The sequence below is a fragment of the Tamandua tetradactyla genome, chromosome X (genome assembly GCF_023851605.1).
Source record: "Tamandua tetradactyla isolate mTamTet1 chromosome X, mTamTet1.pri, whole genome shotgun sequence".
Taxonomy (NCBI): domain Eukaryota; kingdom Metazoa; phylum Chordata; class Mammalia; order Pilosa; family Myrmecophagidae; genus Tamandua; species Tamandua tetradactyla.
Window position 1 is genome coordinate 122,410,995 of NC_135353.1, and position 13,389 is coordinate 122,424,383.

General features: G+C 37.7%; 1 protein-coding gene across 1 annotated transcript; it reads left to right on the forward strand.

Annotated features, from left to right (window-relative positions):
- Positions 1–3,132: 3,132 nt before the first annotated feature.
- LOC143670850 (diphthamide biosynthesis protein 3-like) lies at positions 3,133–3,381 on the forward strand. The gene is made up of 2 exons (XM_077145865.1): positions 3,133–3,241; positions 3,317–3,381. Exons 1-2 carry the CDS (start codon positions 3,133–3,135, stop codon positions 3,379–3,381), a joined length of 174 nt encoding a protein of 57 aa, XP_077001980.1.
- Positions 3,382–13,389: the final 10,008 nt, after the last annotated feature.

Sequence of the window (13,389 nt, forward strand, 5' to 3'; positions counted from 1 at the left end):
GTCTGGTTGTGCGAGTGCTGGCCTGTCTGTTGTGATGAGGACATTTCATAGAATTAAATCATGATCATTATATAGATATCCCTTTTTAGTTTATGGTGTATTGAAGTGGCTGGAGGGAAGTACCTGAAACTGTTGAGCTGTGTTCCAGTAGCCTTGATTCTTGAAGGCAACTGTATAACAATATAGCATTTACAGTGTGACTGTGTGATTGTGAAAACCTTGTGACTGATTCTCCTTTTATCTAGTGTGCACAGATGAGTAAAATATATATATATGGATAAAAATAAATAAATAATAGGGAGAATAAGGGGTAAAATAAATTGAGTAGATTGAAAGGAGAGGAAGGGGTAAGGGGTGTGGTGTATATTAGTTTTTTCTTTTTTCTTTTTCCAGAGTGATGCAAATGTTCTAAAAATGACCATGGTGATGAACACACAACTATGTGATGATATGGTGAGTCATTGATTGTAAAATAAGGTTGGACTGTATGTGTGTGAAGATTTCTCAATAAAAATATTTTAAAACAAAACAAAAAAAACTGCTGGACCTATACAAGCCCTGTGAATATAGGTAAATGGACCAGCCGTGCTACAACTGCAACAAGGTAATGGAAATAATTTGCCCTTTCTTGTGCCACAAGCATTAGAATTTGGGGAAAATAAGTTCAATTGAGCATGCTCCTGGCCAATTCAGCTGCACTGGTTTGGAATCCTAAGCCTATGGGATAAGTAAAATGTTTATAGAAATAGTAAATAATTATTTTTTCAATTTTACTGATGTGGAAGATATGGAAGATGCAGGTAGGCTTATAACTATTGCCTTAATTTGACTGTATTACTCTTAAATGGTCATTTAAAACAGTTCATCCTGTAACAGTTTATTGACCTTTCATTCCTGAAATCTAAAGTTTGTTGGTACATATAGGGATTAAGAATTACACAATGTTGGTCAGGGTCCTTATATTTAGATCTAGTATGTTTGTGATAAGGAAATGCCAATTGTTCACTATAAAGATGTTTTGAAATTGCCCCTTATTAAGTTCAAATGATAGAAATGGCATTAGGTAGAAATAAATTATTCATTACATTGTAAATTTCTGTTTACTATGTGCTAGTACTGTCTTGCTATCTAGAGAATATAAACAAAAAATATTGTTCTACAATATGTCACTTTGTTCTTTTGCTCCTTCTAAAGAATTCAGTTTGTTAGCATCTATGTTTTTAAGCTGATCCAAATGTGTAGAGAAAAAAATGAACAAAAGAGTTGATGGCTTGACGGACCTACTATTTTTAAGGACAAATCCAAAAATAGATGGCAACAGTATTTTTGTTAGATTGATAAGAACTCCTTCACTGTGTTGGGGTCATATTGAGACAACATGGTCATTCTTATATGGTGAATATGAGTGTTCACTGAACTGCCATCATTGGGTACCATTGGTCTACCTTGGACTGTGACCCTGGTAAATTAGACTACCCTGCTTGCCTGACAGAATTCAGCACATTGGAAGATTTGGAAGGGAATCTTCGCATTTTGGACTGAGCTCACAGGTTTTTTTCAGTTATCAGTGGAATGGTTTGGCTCGCTTTTTGGCCATGATGGGGTCACTTTGTGAAGTTGTTGTCTCTGTGTGGGACTCTTAGTCTCTTGTACTGTTGTTTCGTGTACTGTTGTTGTGGAATATAGATACAATGCCTGTCCTATGGTCAACAAACACTGGATTGTGGCAGCCCATGGGTTGAAACCACCCTTCCTCTTTTAGGGAAAAGGGTGGGGCTTTGAGCATTCAGTGGACCTGAGCAGAACACAGACAGTGAATGTCACTGAGCCTAATCAACAGTATTGCAAAATACTATTGTAATCTACTTTTAGATTTGTCCTTACATATTTGTTCTAATTTGCTAGCTGCTGGAAGGCAATATACCAGAAATGGAATGTTTTTTTTAAAAAAAAAAGCTAGTTTACAGTTCCAAGGCCAAGAAAATGTCCCAATTAAAACAAATCTATAGAAATGTCCAATCTAAGGCATCCAGGGAAAGATACCTTGGTTCAAGAAGGCCAATGAAGTTCAGAGTTTTTCTCTCAAGTGAGAAGGCACATGGCGAACACAGTCAGAGTTTCTCTCCTATCTGGAAAGGCACATGGTGAACACTGCATCGTATGCTAGCTTCTTCTCCTGGCTTCTTGTTTCATAAATCTCCCCAGGAGACATTTTCCTTCTTAATCTCCAAGGGTTGCTGGCTGGCGGACTCTGCTTCTCGTGGCTATATCGTTCTACACTGCTCTCTCTGAATCGCCCATTCACCAAAATGTTTCCTCTTTTATAGGACTCCAGTAAACCAATCAAGACCCACTCAAATGGGTGGAGACACATCTCCCCTAATCCAGCTTAACAACCATTCTTGATTGGGTTACATCTCCAGGGAGATGATCTAATTTCATACAGTATTGAATAAGAATTATTCTGCCTTTAAAAAATGGGATTTTGATTAAAACATGGCTTTTCTACAGTCCATACATCCTTTCAAACCAACAGTCAGTAATCAACTTTCATGAGACTCAACTGAGACTTCTTTGCAGCCAGGTCTTGCAAGGCTCTGCTATATAAGGCATTCCCCTTCCTCTTGTTTTTTGTACATGACTGATTTCCAATCCCTGACTTGCCACCATCAGGAAATAGCTGACTCCTGTTAGTAAGTCCCAAGTTAAACTCTGCCTGGAGAATATTTTGCCTGGTGTGTTCTTTGGTCTTGGGGTTGAGCTGGACTGGAACAGACGAATTACTTTTGATGGTGATGGATATATACACTATCTCAATTGTGTCAATAGTTTCATGGGTATATTCATATGTCAGATCTCATTTGTGCCATTTATTGTACGTAAATTATGCCTTAATAATGTTATTAGAAAACATTAAACAGTGAGAAACACTTCCGGAGTGGCAGAATAAAAATCTTGAAAAATTCATTCCTCCATAAAAGAATGCTGGCAAGCTGTGTGCTGAAACAAAATTCCTGTACCAGTGCATGGTGACAGCATCAGCATCCAGCCTGGTCGCTGCCACCAAGGTTAGACCCACAGAGGTGATGTCAGACTACGGGGACGATGGCCCTTTTGCTGACCCAAGTGACAATGGCGGTGGTTCATAATGAGGTGGAGATCGAGGACTTCCAGTATGATGAAGACTTGGAGATGTATTTCTACCCCTGCCCATATGGGGATAACTTCACCATCGCCAAGGAAGATTTGGAGAATGGGGAAGACATGCCAATGTGCCCTAGCTGCTCTCTCATTATAAAAGTGATTTATGACAACAATCAATTTATGTGTGAGGAAATTATTCCAGCACCTTCCACCAACAAAGCATTAGTTAAATGCTGAATAAGGTGGTAAGACTCTAAATCTCCAACAGTTGAGAATGAACTAAGATGGAAAAATCAGATGCAAAGTTACAGACCTCTTCACAAGGACAACCTTTTTATGGTTTGCTGTTTTGTTAGAATATGTATTCTTTCATCAACTGCTACGTTCACCTTCAATTAAAGAAGTAACCCACAGCATGACATACCTGGATTTCATGCATAAAACTTTGAATTGCACACTTAAGAACTTAAGTGTTCTCAAGTTTCCATTCAAATCTTTTAAAAAGATAATTTCAAATCAGTATTTTTCCCTCTGTTCCAACATTTTAATATCTTAAACCTAATTACTTCAGTATCTGATAACAGAATCATCTACCTCAAAGTCATTAGTATTCCTTGACAAAAAAGGGATTGTATTTTTAGTTGGTTTCTAAGATTATTAACATTAGTCCCTTCCTTTCAAATTTGACATCAACCTTGCTACTCTAAACTTAAGAAAATTGGTCTCCCTTCATTTGTGGCACTGTTAGAATGTTGATATTCTGTTAAGCATGCCTTTTGTGTTATGTTTGATGTATACAGTGTTGGCTGTGGTGAGGTCATAATTTCTCCAGAGCTAAAAAGAGTTAGTGAATAAAAAAGAAAAGTTAAACATTGAAATGGGCAAAGAATATTGAATTTCTTTTTCAGTATTCTATATGTTCCTTGAAAATCAGGATATGATAAAAGACATGCAGCCAAAGGAAGCAAAATTGCTAACAGAATGAGAGGAGCCAAACATATGAACTTAATAAATGAGACGCTTGAATGATTTTGCCAGATCAGAGCAAACAAAATTTCTGTTTCTGGGTTTTCTTTGCTTCTTTTTAGAAAAGGCTAATGAAATTGTACTCCAGATGGGGGGCCAGCCTTTATGGCTGGAGGCAATGCTTTCAGCATGATTAAAATATCATGCCACTGTGGCTAAAAGTTGAAGCCTCTACAATGGTTTCTGTTTGCCAAAAATGAGTTTGAAAACTGGAGGTCCATTTTGAATAAATATCCCCATGAGGCACATGCACGCTTGCCAAGATATTGCTTGGTAAGAAGCAATTTGTAATGTAGGCTCTGCCGCTTACTAGCTTTTGGAATCTTTGACAATGCCAGTGGATTCCTATCTGTACAATTAGGTGATTAAATCCAATGATTTTTGAACTGTCAGTTCTATAACGTCAGGTTTGGTAGTCTGCAGGAACTAAAATGGCATCTGAAACCTTTATAAATTCAAACTAAACCATGAATTACAGAGAAAGAGATTCTGTTCTTCAAAACTTGATGTTACTACATTTGAATTTGAAAATTATAAAGACAACTGTTTAAATGGTTCTACATACACCTCCTTCAAAAGCACCCAACATTTTTTGATAACTGTACATATTAATTTATTACCAGGATAAACAATTAGTATGTTAAATAAAGTCAGAGAAATCAAATATTTTTTATATGTAGTTTTTCTTCCCCTAAATATCAACGTTTTTAATTAAAATACATGGGTGTTAGGATTTCACATCAGGTAGAACTCTGCCTTGATCTTCTTTGGGACATTAGTAGTAGCTTTAGACATTAAAGTTTTCAAGTCAGAAGGAAATTGCCACTATTTCTACAGTTTGGCCACCTGGATTTGAATTCTGGGTTTTTGTTATTTGGAAATAATAGATTTGAGTCAAGTGACACTAAAGCAAAGATAACTGACACTCTTAGGTGAATAACTCAATTTATCACCAGAAGAGAAGTCTGATGCTTTATTTAAGACTGATGCTCAACCACCTTGCAGTGGTTTTGAGAGCCTGGCTCTAATCAGGGCACAATCTGAATCTCAGTTCCTCTGTTATGATCTTGGATAAGTTACTTAATCTTTTTCCATTTGTATGTCCAGATTGTGAAATGTAGACCATAATATTACTTTGATGGGGCTGTTCTGTGGTTTATACATTCAGTGAAAGTTTGTTGCATGCCTACCACCTGTTAGGCACTGGGAAAAAGTGGTGAAGATACACAAGGTTTCTGCCATCACAGAACTTCCACGCAACTAGAAGAGAAGAAATAAATAGTATTACAGACTGTGATTATGGCCCAAAGGGAAATAAACCAAGACATGTGATAGTAACTGGGATAGGTAACTTTATAAAAGTTGGAAAAAGGCTTCTGAGACCTGGTATTTTTTTCTGAAACCTGAATGATAAGAATGAAAGAGCCTTGTAAAAATGATTAAATGAGCTAATGACTATTAAAAAAAAAGAACACTGGCAGAAGTGTTCAAAAATCAACATTTTCAGAATATTGAAATGAACCTAAGGCTTACAAAAATCCCCAAACACCAGGATATATATTCTTCTCTGGTGCTTATGGAACATTCTCTAGGATAGATCATATACTGGGGCACAAAATAGGTCTTCATAAATTTAAAAACATTGAAATTATTCAAAGCATTTTCTCTGATCACAATGTACTAAAGCTGGATATCAATAACCACCAAAGAAAGAGAACTTTCACAAATATATGACGATCAAATAACACACTCTTAAACAACTAGTGGGTCAAAGAAGAAATTCCTAGAGAAATCAGTAGGTATCTGGAGATGAATGAAAATGAGAATACAACATATCAGAACTTAGAGGATGTGGAAAAGGCTGTTCTGAGAGGGAAATGTATTGCCCTAAATGCCTATATCAAAAAACAAGAAAGAGCAAAACTCAAGGATTTAATTACTCACCTGGAGGAACTTGAGAAGGAACAGCAAACTAACCCCAAAGCAAATAGGAGAAGAGAAATAACAAACATTAAAGCAGAGTTAAATGAATGGGAGAACAAAAGAATAATAGAAACAATCAACAAACCAAAAGTTAGTTATTTGAGAAAATCAATAAAATTGATGGGCCACTAGCAAGCCTGACAAAGAAAAAGAGAGAGAGGATGCAAATAAACAAAATCAGAAATGAGAAGGGGGGCATTACCACAGACCCTGAAAAAAATAAAAGAAATTGTGCTGGTTTGAAAGGAAGTATGCCCCCTAGAAAAGCCATGTTTTAATCAAAATCCCATTTCATAAAGGTAGAATAATCCCTATTCAATACCTTATGTTTGAAACTGTAATCAGATCATCTCTCTGGATGATGTGATTTAGTCAAGGGTGGTTGTTAAGATGGATTAGGTGATGACATGTCTCCACCCACTTGGGTGAGTCTTGATTGGTTTACTGGAGTCCTATAAAAGAGGAAACATTTTGGAGAAAGAAAGAGATTCAGAGAGAGCAGAGAATGCTGCAGCACCACGAAGCAGAGAGTACATGAGCCAGCGACCTTTAGAGCCACCTCCCAGGGAGCTTTATGAAACTGGAAACCAGGAGAGGAAGTTAGCAGATGATGCTGTGTTCGCCATGTGCCCTTCCAGATGAGAAAGAAACTGTGAACTTCATCGGCCTTTTTGAACCAAGGTATCTTTCTCTGGATGCCTTCATTTCTATAGACTTGTTTTAATTGGGACATTTTCTTGGCCTCAGAACTGTAAACTAGCAACTTATTAAATTCCCCTTTTTAAAAGTCATTCTTTTTCTGGTATATTGCATTCCAGCAGCTAGCAAACTAGAACAGAAATCATAAAGGGATACCATGAACAAATGTATGCCCACAAACTAGGCAACTTGGTGAAATGGACAAATTCCTGGAAACAAACAAACAAGCTACACTGACTCAGGAAGAAATAGAAGATCTCAACAAACCAATCACAACTAAACAGATTCAATCAGTCATCAAAAATCTACCTACAAAGAAAAGCCCAGGGCCAGATGACTGCACAAAGGAATTTTATCAAACATTCCAAAAAAAAAAACTAATACGAATCCTGCTCAAACTTTTCCAAAAATTGAGGAAGACAGAACACAACCTAATTCATTTTATGAAGCTAATATCATTTTAATACCAAAACCAGATAAAGATGCTATAAGAAAAGAAAACTACAGGCCAATCTCCCTGATGAACATAGATGCAAACATTCTCAACGAAATACTAGCAAATCAAATCCAACAACACAGTAAAAGAATTATACACCACAACCAAGTGGGGTTTATACCAGGAATGCAAGGATGGTTCAACACACGAAAATCAATAAATGTAATACAGCACATTAACAAATCAAAAGGGGAAAATTGCATGATCATATCAATTGATGCTGAAAAAGCATTAAAAAAATCCAACATCTTTTTCTGATAAAAATATTTCAAAAGTTAGGAATTGAAGGTAACTTCCTCAATATGATAGACGGCATTTATGAAAAACCAATAGCCAGCATCATATGAATGGAGAGAGACTGAAAGCTTTCCCCCTAACTTCAGGAATGAGACAAGGATGCCCTCAGTCACCACTATTATTCAACATTGTACTAGAATTTCTAGCTAGAGCAATCAGGCAAGACAAAGAAATAAAAGGCATCCGAATTGGAAAGGAAGGAATAAAACTTTCCTTATTTTCAGATGACATGATACTATCCTTGGAAAATCTTGAGAAATCTACAACAAAGTTACTTGAGCTAATAAATTCAGCCAGGTGGCAGGATACAAAATTAATGTGCAAAAATCAGTAATGTTTCTATAGACAAGCAATGACCTAGCTGAGGAGTCAGTTAAGGAAAAAAATCTACTCAAAATAGCAACTAAAAGAATCAAGTACCTAGGAATAAACTTAACTAGGGATGTAAAGGACGTGAACACAGAAAACTACATAACAATGCTAAAAGAAATTAAAGAAGATCTAAATAGGTGGAAATACATTCCCTGCTCATGGACAGGAAAGTCAAATATAGTTAAGATGTCAATTCTCCCAAAATAGATCTACAGATTCAACAGAGTACCAGTCAAAGTTCCAACAACCTACTTTGAAGACTTGGAAAAGCTAGTTACCAAATTCATATGGAAGGTAAAGAGACCCAAAATAGCTAAAAGCATCCTAAAAAAGAAGAACGAGGTGGGAGGATTAACACTTCTTGACTTTAAAACTTATTATAAAGCCACAGTGGTCAAAACAGCATGGTACTGGCACAAAGAGAGAAGTACTGACCAATGGAATTGAACTGAGAATGCAGAAATAGACCACCAAATCCATGGTCAACTGAATTTTGACAAGGCCCCCAAATCCACTGAATTAGGAGAAAATAGTGTTTTCAATAAATGGGCATGGGAGAACTGCATCTCAATAGCTAAAAGAATGAAAAAAGGACCCTTACCTTACACTCTATACAAAAATTAACTCAAAGTGGATCAAACACCTAAATATAAGAACTAGCTCCATAAAGCTTCTAGAAGAAAATGTAGGGAAACATATTCAAGACCTAGTAATAGGGGGTAGCTTTCTAAACTTTACACCCAAAGCACAAGCAACAAAAGAAAAAATAAATACATGGGAACTTCTCAAAATCAAATATTCTGCACCTCAAAAGACTCTCTCAAAAGGTGAAGAGGCAGCCAACTCAATGGGAGAAAATATTTGGAAATCACACATCGATTTCCAAAAAAAGAAATCATACAACTCAACAACAAGAGAACAAACAACCCAATTATAAAATGGGCTAAAGATATGAATAGACATTTTTCTGAAGAGCAAATACTGATGGCTCAAAAGCACATAAAGAGATGCTCTTTACATTAGTATAATGGAAATGCAGATCAAGACTACAATGATGTAGAGCGGAATGAGCATGTGTTGGGAATGTCCATGTTTCTTTCTTGTAATTTTTTTTAATTACAAAAAAAACTGTTTAAAGATCAACAAATTATTAAAAAAAAAGACTACAATGACATACCGCCTCACACCATATAAGAATGGCTGCTATTAAACAAATAGGAAGCCACAAATGTTGGAGAGGATGTGGAGAAATTGGAACACATGCACTGCTGGATGGAATGCATAATGGTACAGCTGTTATGGAAAACAGTTTGGTGATTCCTTAGGAAACTAAATATCGAGTTGCCTTATGGCCCAGGAATAGTACTACTTAGTATATACTCAGAAGAACTGAAAACAATGACACAAACAAATATTTGCACAGCAGTGTTCATAGCAGCATTATTCACAATCGCCAAAAGATGGAAACAAACCAAATGCCCATCAACAGACAACTGTTGACAAAATTTGGTATATACACATGATGGAATATTATGCACCAGTAAGACGAAATGACATCCTGAAGCACATGACAAGATGGATGAGCCATGAGTACATAATCCTGAGTGAAATAAACCAGACACCAAAGGACAGATATTGTATGACCCAAGTTTTATGACCATGGTAAGGGTAAAATCAGAGGCTTAAATACAGAATATAGGGAACTTAGAGATACATAGAAGCTAGAGATGGGTGAACAGTTAGGTAATGAGGTTGAACTCAAATATAAGGGAACAGATAGAAGTAAAGGTGATTCACTAATGGGTCTATAAGTAATATTACCATATTGAAGGTGAACATGATTGAAAGGGGTTGTTTAGACCTATGTGTCCCACTGATTAACACTGGAAATATAAATTAGTTCTTCCAAGAACTACTTCAAAGGCATGATTCATGTACAAAAAGTGTTTAAGTCCAGGTTACAGGGGGAAAACTGCCATTGCATGCAATTGGCTATGTTTAACAGGAAAACATCAGCAACACCACAGCAACACAAGGGTTAAATACTGGGGGGAGGGACAAGAGTTAAGGGGAGGCTTAGGTTTCCTATTTGGTGAGGGTGTGTTTATTGATGATCTTTCCCTTGGGAACAATGAGATTATCTAAAATTGAGAGTGTTGATGGACTGTGGACTGTGGACTTTGGACATTATACATGTCTCTACCCATTCGGGTGGGTCTTAAGTTTTTGGTGTACTATAAAAGAGGAAACATTTTGGAGAATAATAGATTCAAAGAGAACAAAGAACGACATAGCCATGAGAAGCAGAGAGCCCACAAGCCAGCAACCTTTGGAGATGAAGAAGGAAATGCCTCCCAGGGAGCTTCATGAAACAGGAAGCCAGGAGAGAAAGTAGCAGATGACACCTTGCTCGCCATGTGCCTTTCCAGCCGAGAGAGAAACTGTGACTGTGTTCTCCATGTGCCTTCTCACTTGAGAGAGAAACCCTGAACTTCATCGGCCTTCTTGAGCTTCTTCCTGGATGCTTGTGATTGGACATTTCCACAGACTTGTTTAATTGGGAGATTTTCTTGGCCTTAGAACTGTAAACTAGCAACTTATTAAATTCCCTTTTTAAAAGCCATTCCATTTCTGGTATATTGCATTTTGGCAGCTAGCAAACTAGAACAGGTGGGGTCACATCTCCATGGAAACAACCTAATCAAAAGATCTGACCCAACAATAGGTCTACTCCCACAAGATTGGATTAAAAGAGCATGATTTTTCTGGGGTACATAACAGTTTCAAACCAGCACATTCCACCCTCTTGATACCAAAAAGACATGTTCTTTCCATATACCAAATATGTTCATTCTGCCACAAAACTCTTAAACTATTTCAGAACAACAGAAATAGAATATCAAGTCAAAAACAGTACAAAGTATCATCAAAATCAGCTACAGGGATGGTCTGTCCTAAATCAAAATTGTCCTCTGGCTGTGGAACTGTGAAACTCAGGGCAAGATATCTGCTGCCAATATGAAAGGGAGAGTTAGTCATAGGATAAACATTACCATTTCCATAGGGAGAAATTGGAATGAAAACAGGGTTCACTGGACCCAAACAGTTCCAAAAACCTGCAGGTAAATGCCATTAGATTTCAAAGTCTGAGAGTCATTTATAGAATGACATTTTATACTCAAGGCTTGAGAGAACAGCAGTCCCACCCTCTCCAAGGGCTTATGCAGTGGCCCTGCTGTCTCTAAACACTGGGGTGAGGGTTGAAATATTGGGGAGCATTGGAGAGCCCACCTTGTTCTTGGCCCCACCTTCCTAAGCATCTGGGTAGCACCCAGACTCTCTGCCATCTCAAGGGCACACTTCAACCTCTTCAGAACAGTGGGTGGTGTCAAGGATCTCCCCAATCCCTGGGGAATGTTCTCCATCCTCTCTGAGGGAGCAAACATTCTTCTGGCACAACGAGGCAGAAAACCCACCTGTATCTCCAGGGTAAACTCACTCCCTCCACATGTATGGGTGTGCCCACTCTCCTGGCCCAAGATTTCTTGGCTCCAGACCTTAGTTTCCATGGTTCTGCCTTTGAAGTCATTTTTCCTTTGAACTGTTCTGTTTCTGGCCCTTTCAGTGCAGACTGGGGGTGGTTCCATCCATACAGATATCGCAAAAAAAAAAAAAAAGAAAGAAAAAATGTTGTGAGCTTGGCATGCAACATACGGGGGTTACAGCCATCAGACAACAGGACTTTCCACAAATCCTTTCTGCATAACTGCATTTCCATTCCTGGCTTTTTCTATAACAGCTGACTAGTTCCATGTTTAGTTAAATCCTCACATCAGGCACTATTCTCTAAGGTCTCACTTTCTGGAAACACAGAATTTTCTATACCATCAATTTCTAGTATCTTTGTACCCAAGAATTCAGTTCTAAGCTTATCCCTTTCCTGTAGCCTTTTACTATAAGCTGCAAGGAGAAGCCAGGCTGCATTTTCCACATTTAGTTTGGAAATCTGTTCAGCTAAGTATCCCAGCTTATCACTTTCAAATTCTGCCTTCCATCCAACACCAGTACTCAATTTTGCCAAATTCTCTACCACTTTAAAACAAGGGTCACCTTTCTTCCAGTTTGCAATGACACATTCATCATTTTTGTCTAAGTCCTCATCAGAAGTTTCTTTAGAGTCCATATTTCTACCAACAGTCTGTTCAAGGAAATTCAGGCCTTTTCAATCAAGCATATAACAATTCTTCCAGAATCTTCCCCTTACTAATTTATAAAGCCATTCCAGCATTTTTGGTATTTGCAAATCACATCACACCAGTCCGCTGGCACAAAAATCTGTTTCAGTTTGCTAAATCTGCCAGAATGCATTATACCAGAAATAGATTGGCTTTTACAAAGGCAATTTTTTAAGCTACAAGTTATAATTCTAAGGCCATGGCAATGTCCAAACTAATGCATCAGAAAGCAAATACCCTCACTGAAGAAAAGCCTATTTTGTCCAGTTTCCTCTGTCACATGGAAGACACACGGTGATGTCTGCTGGCCCTTCTCTCCTGGACTGGTTTCCAAAAGCCTCTTTCAGCTCCTGTGGGCCATTCTAGCTTTTGCTGGGGCATTTTCTTTCTTCAAGCATCTGTGCTTTTCTTGAAAATACCTCTCCCTTAAAGGACTCCAGTAAGTAGATTGAGACCCACCTTGAATGGGTGGGGTCACATCTCCATGGAAGCAACCTAATCAAAAGATCTCACCCAACAATAAGTCTGCTCCTACAAAATTGGATTAAAAGGATGTGCGTTTCTGGGATACATAACAGTTTCAAACCAGCACACTTCCCCAGTTCCAGAATATATAATTGGAATGAACATAGTACTGGCAAAATCTCTACATCGGTTCCCCGACCTGTGGCATGAGGGCTATTATGGTAGGAAAGTCCAACTGAAGGCAATTACAATGTCATCTACCTAGGAAAATAGTAAACTGAAAGGAATCCCACATTCCTGGAGGTATTTCAGAAATTAGCACCACCATCAAGGACTTGAAAGATCCAGGAACAGTGATTCCCACCTACATCCACATTTGCTTCATTTATTTTTCCTGTGTAGAAAACATGTGGATCTTGGAGAATTATAGCAGATTATTGTAAACTCAACCAGGTGGTGACTCCAATTGTAGCAGCTATTCCAGATGTGGTTCCATTGCTTAAGCAAATTAACACATCCTCTAGAACTGATGTACAGCTATTGATCTAACCAATGCTTTTCTCAGATAACTGTTAGTAAAGACCATCAGGGTAGTTTGCTTTCAGCTGGTAAGGTCAGATATACACCTTCACTGTCCTACCTCAGGGGTATATTAACTCTTCAGCTCTATGT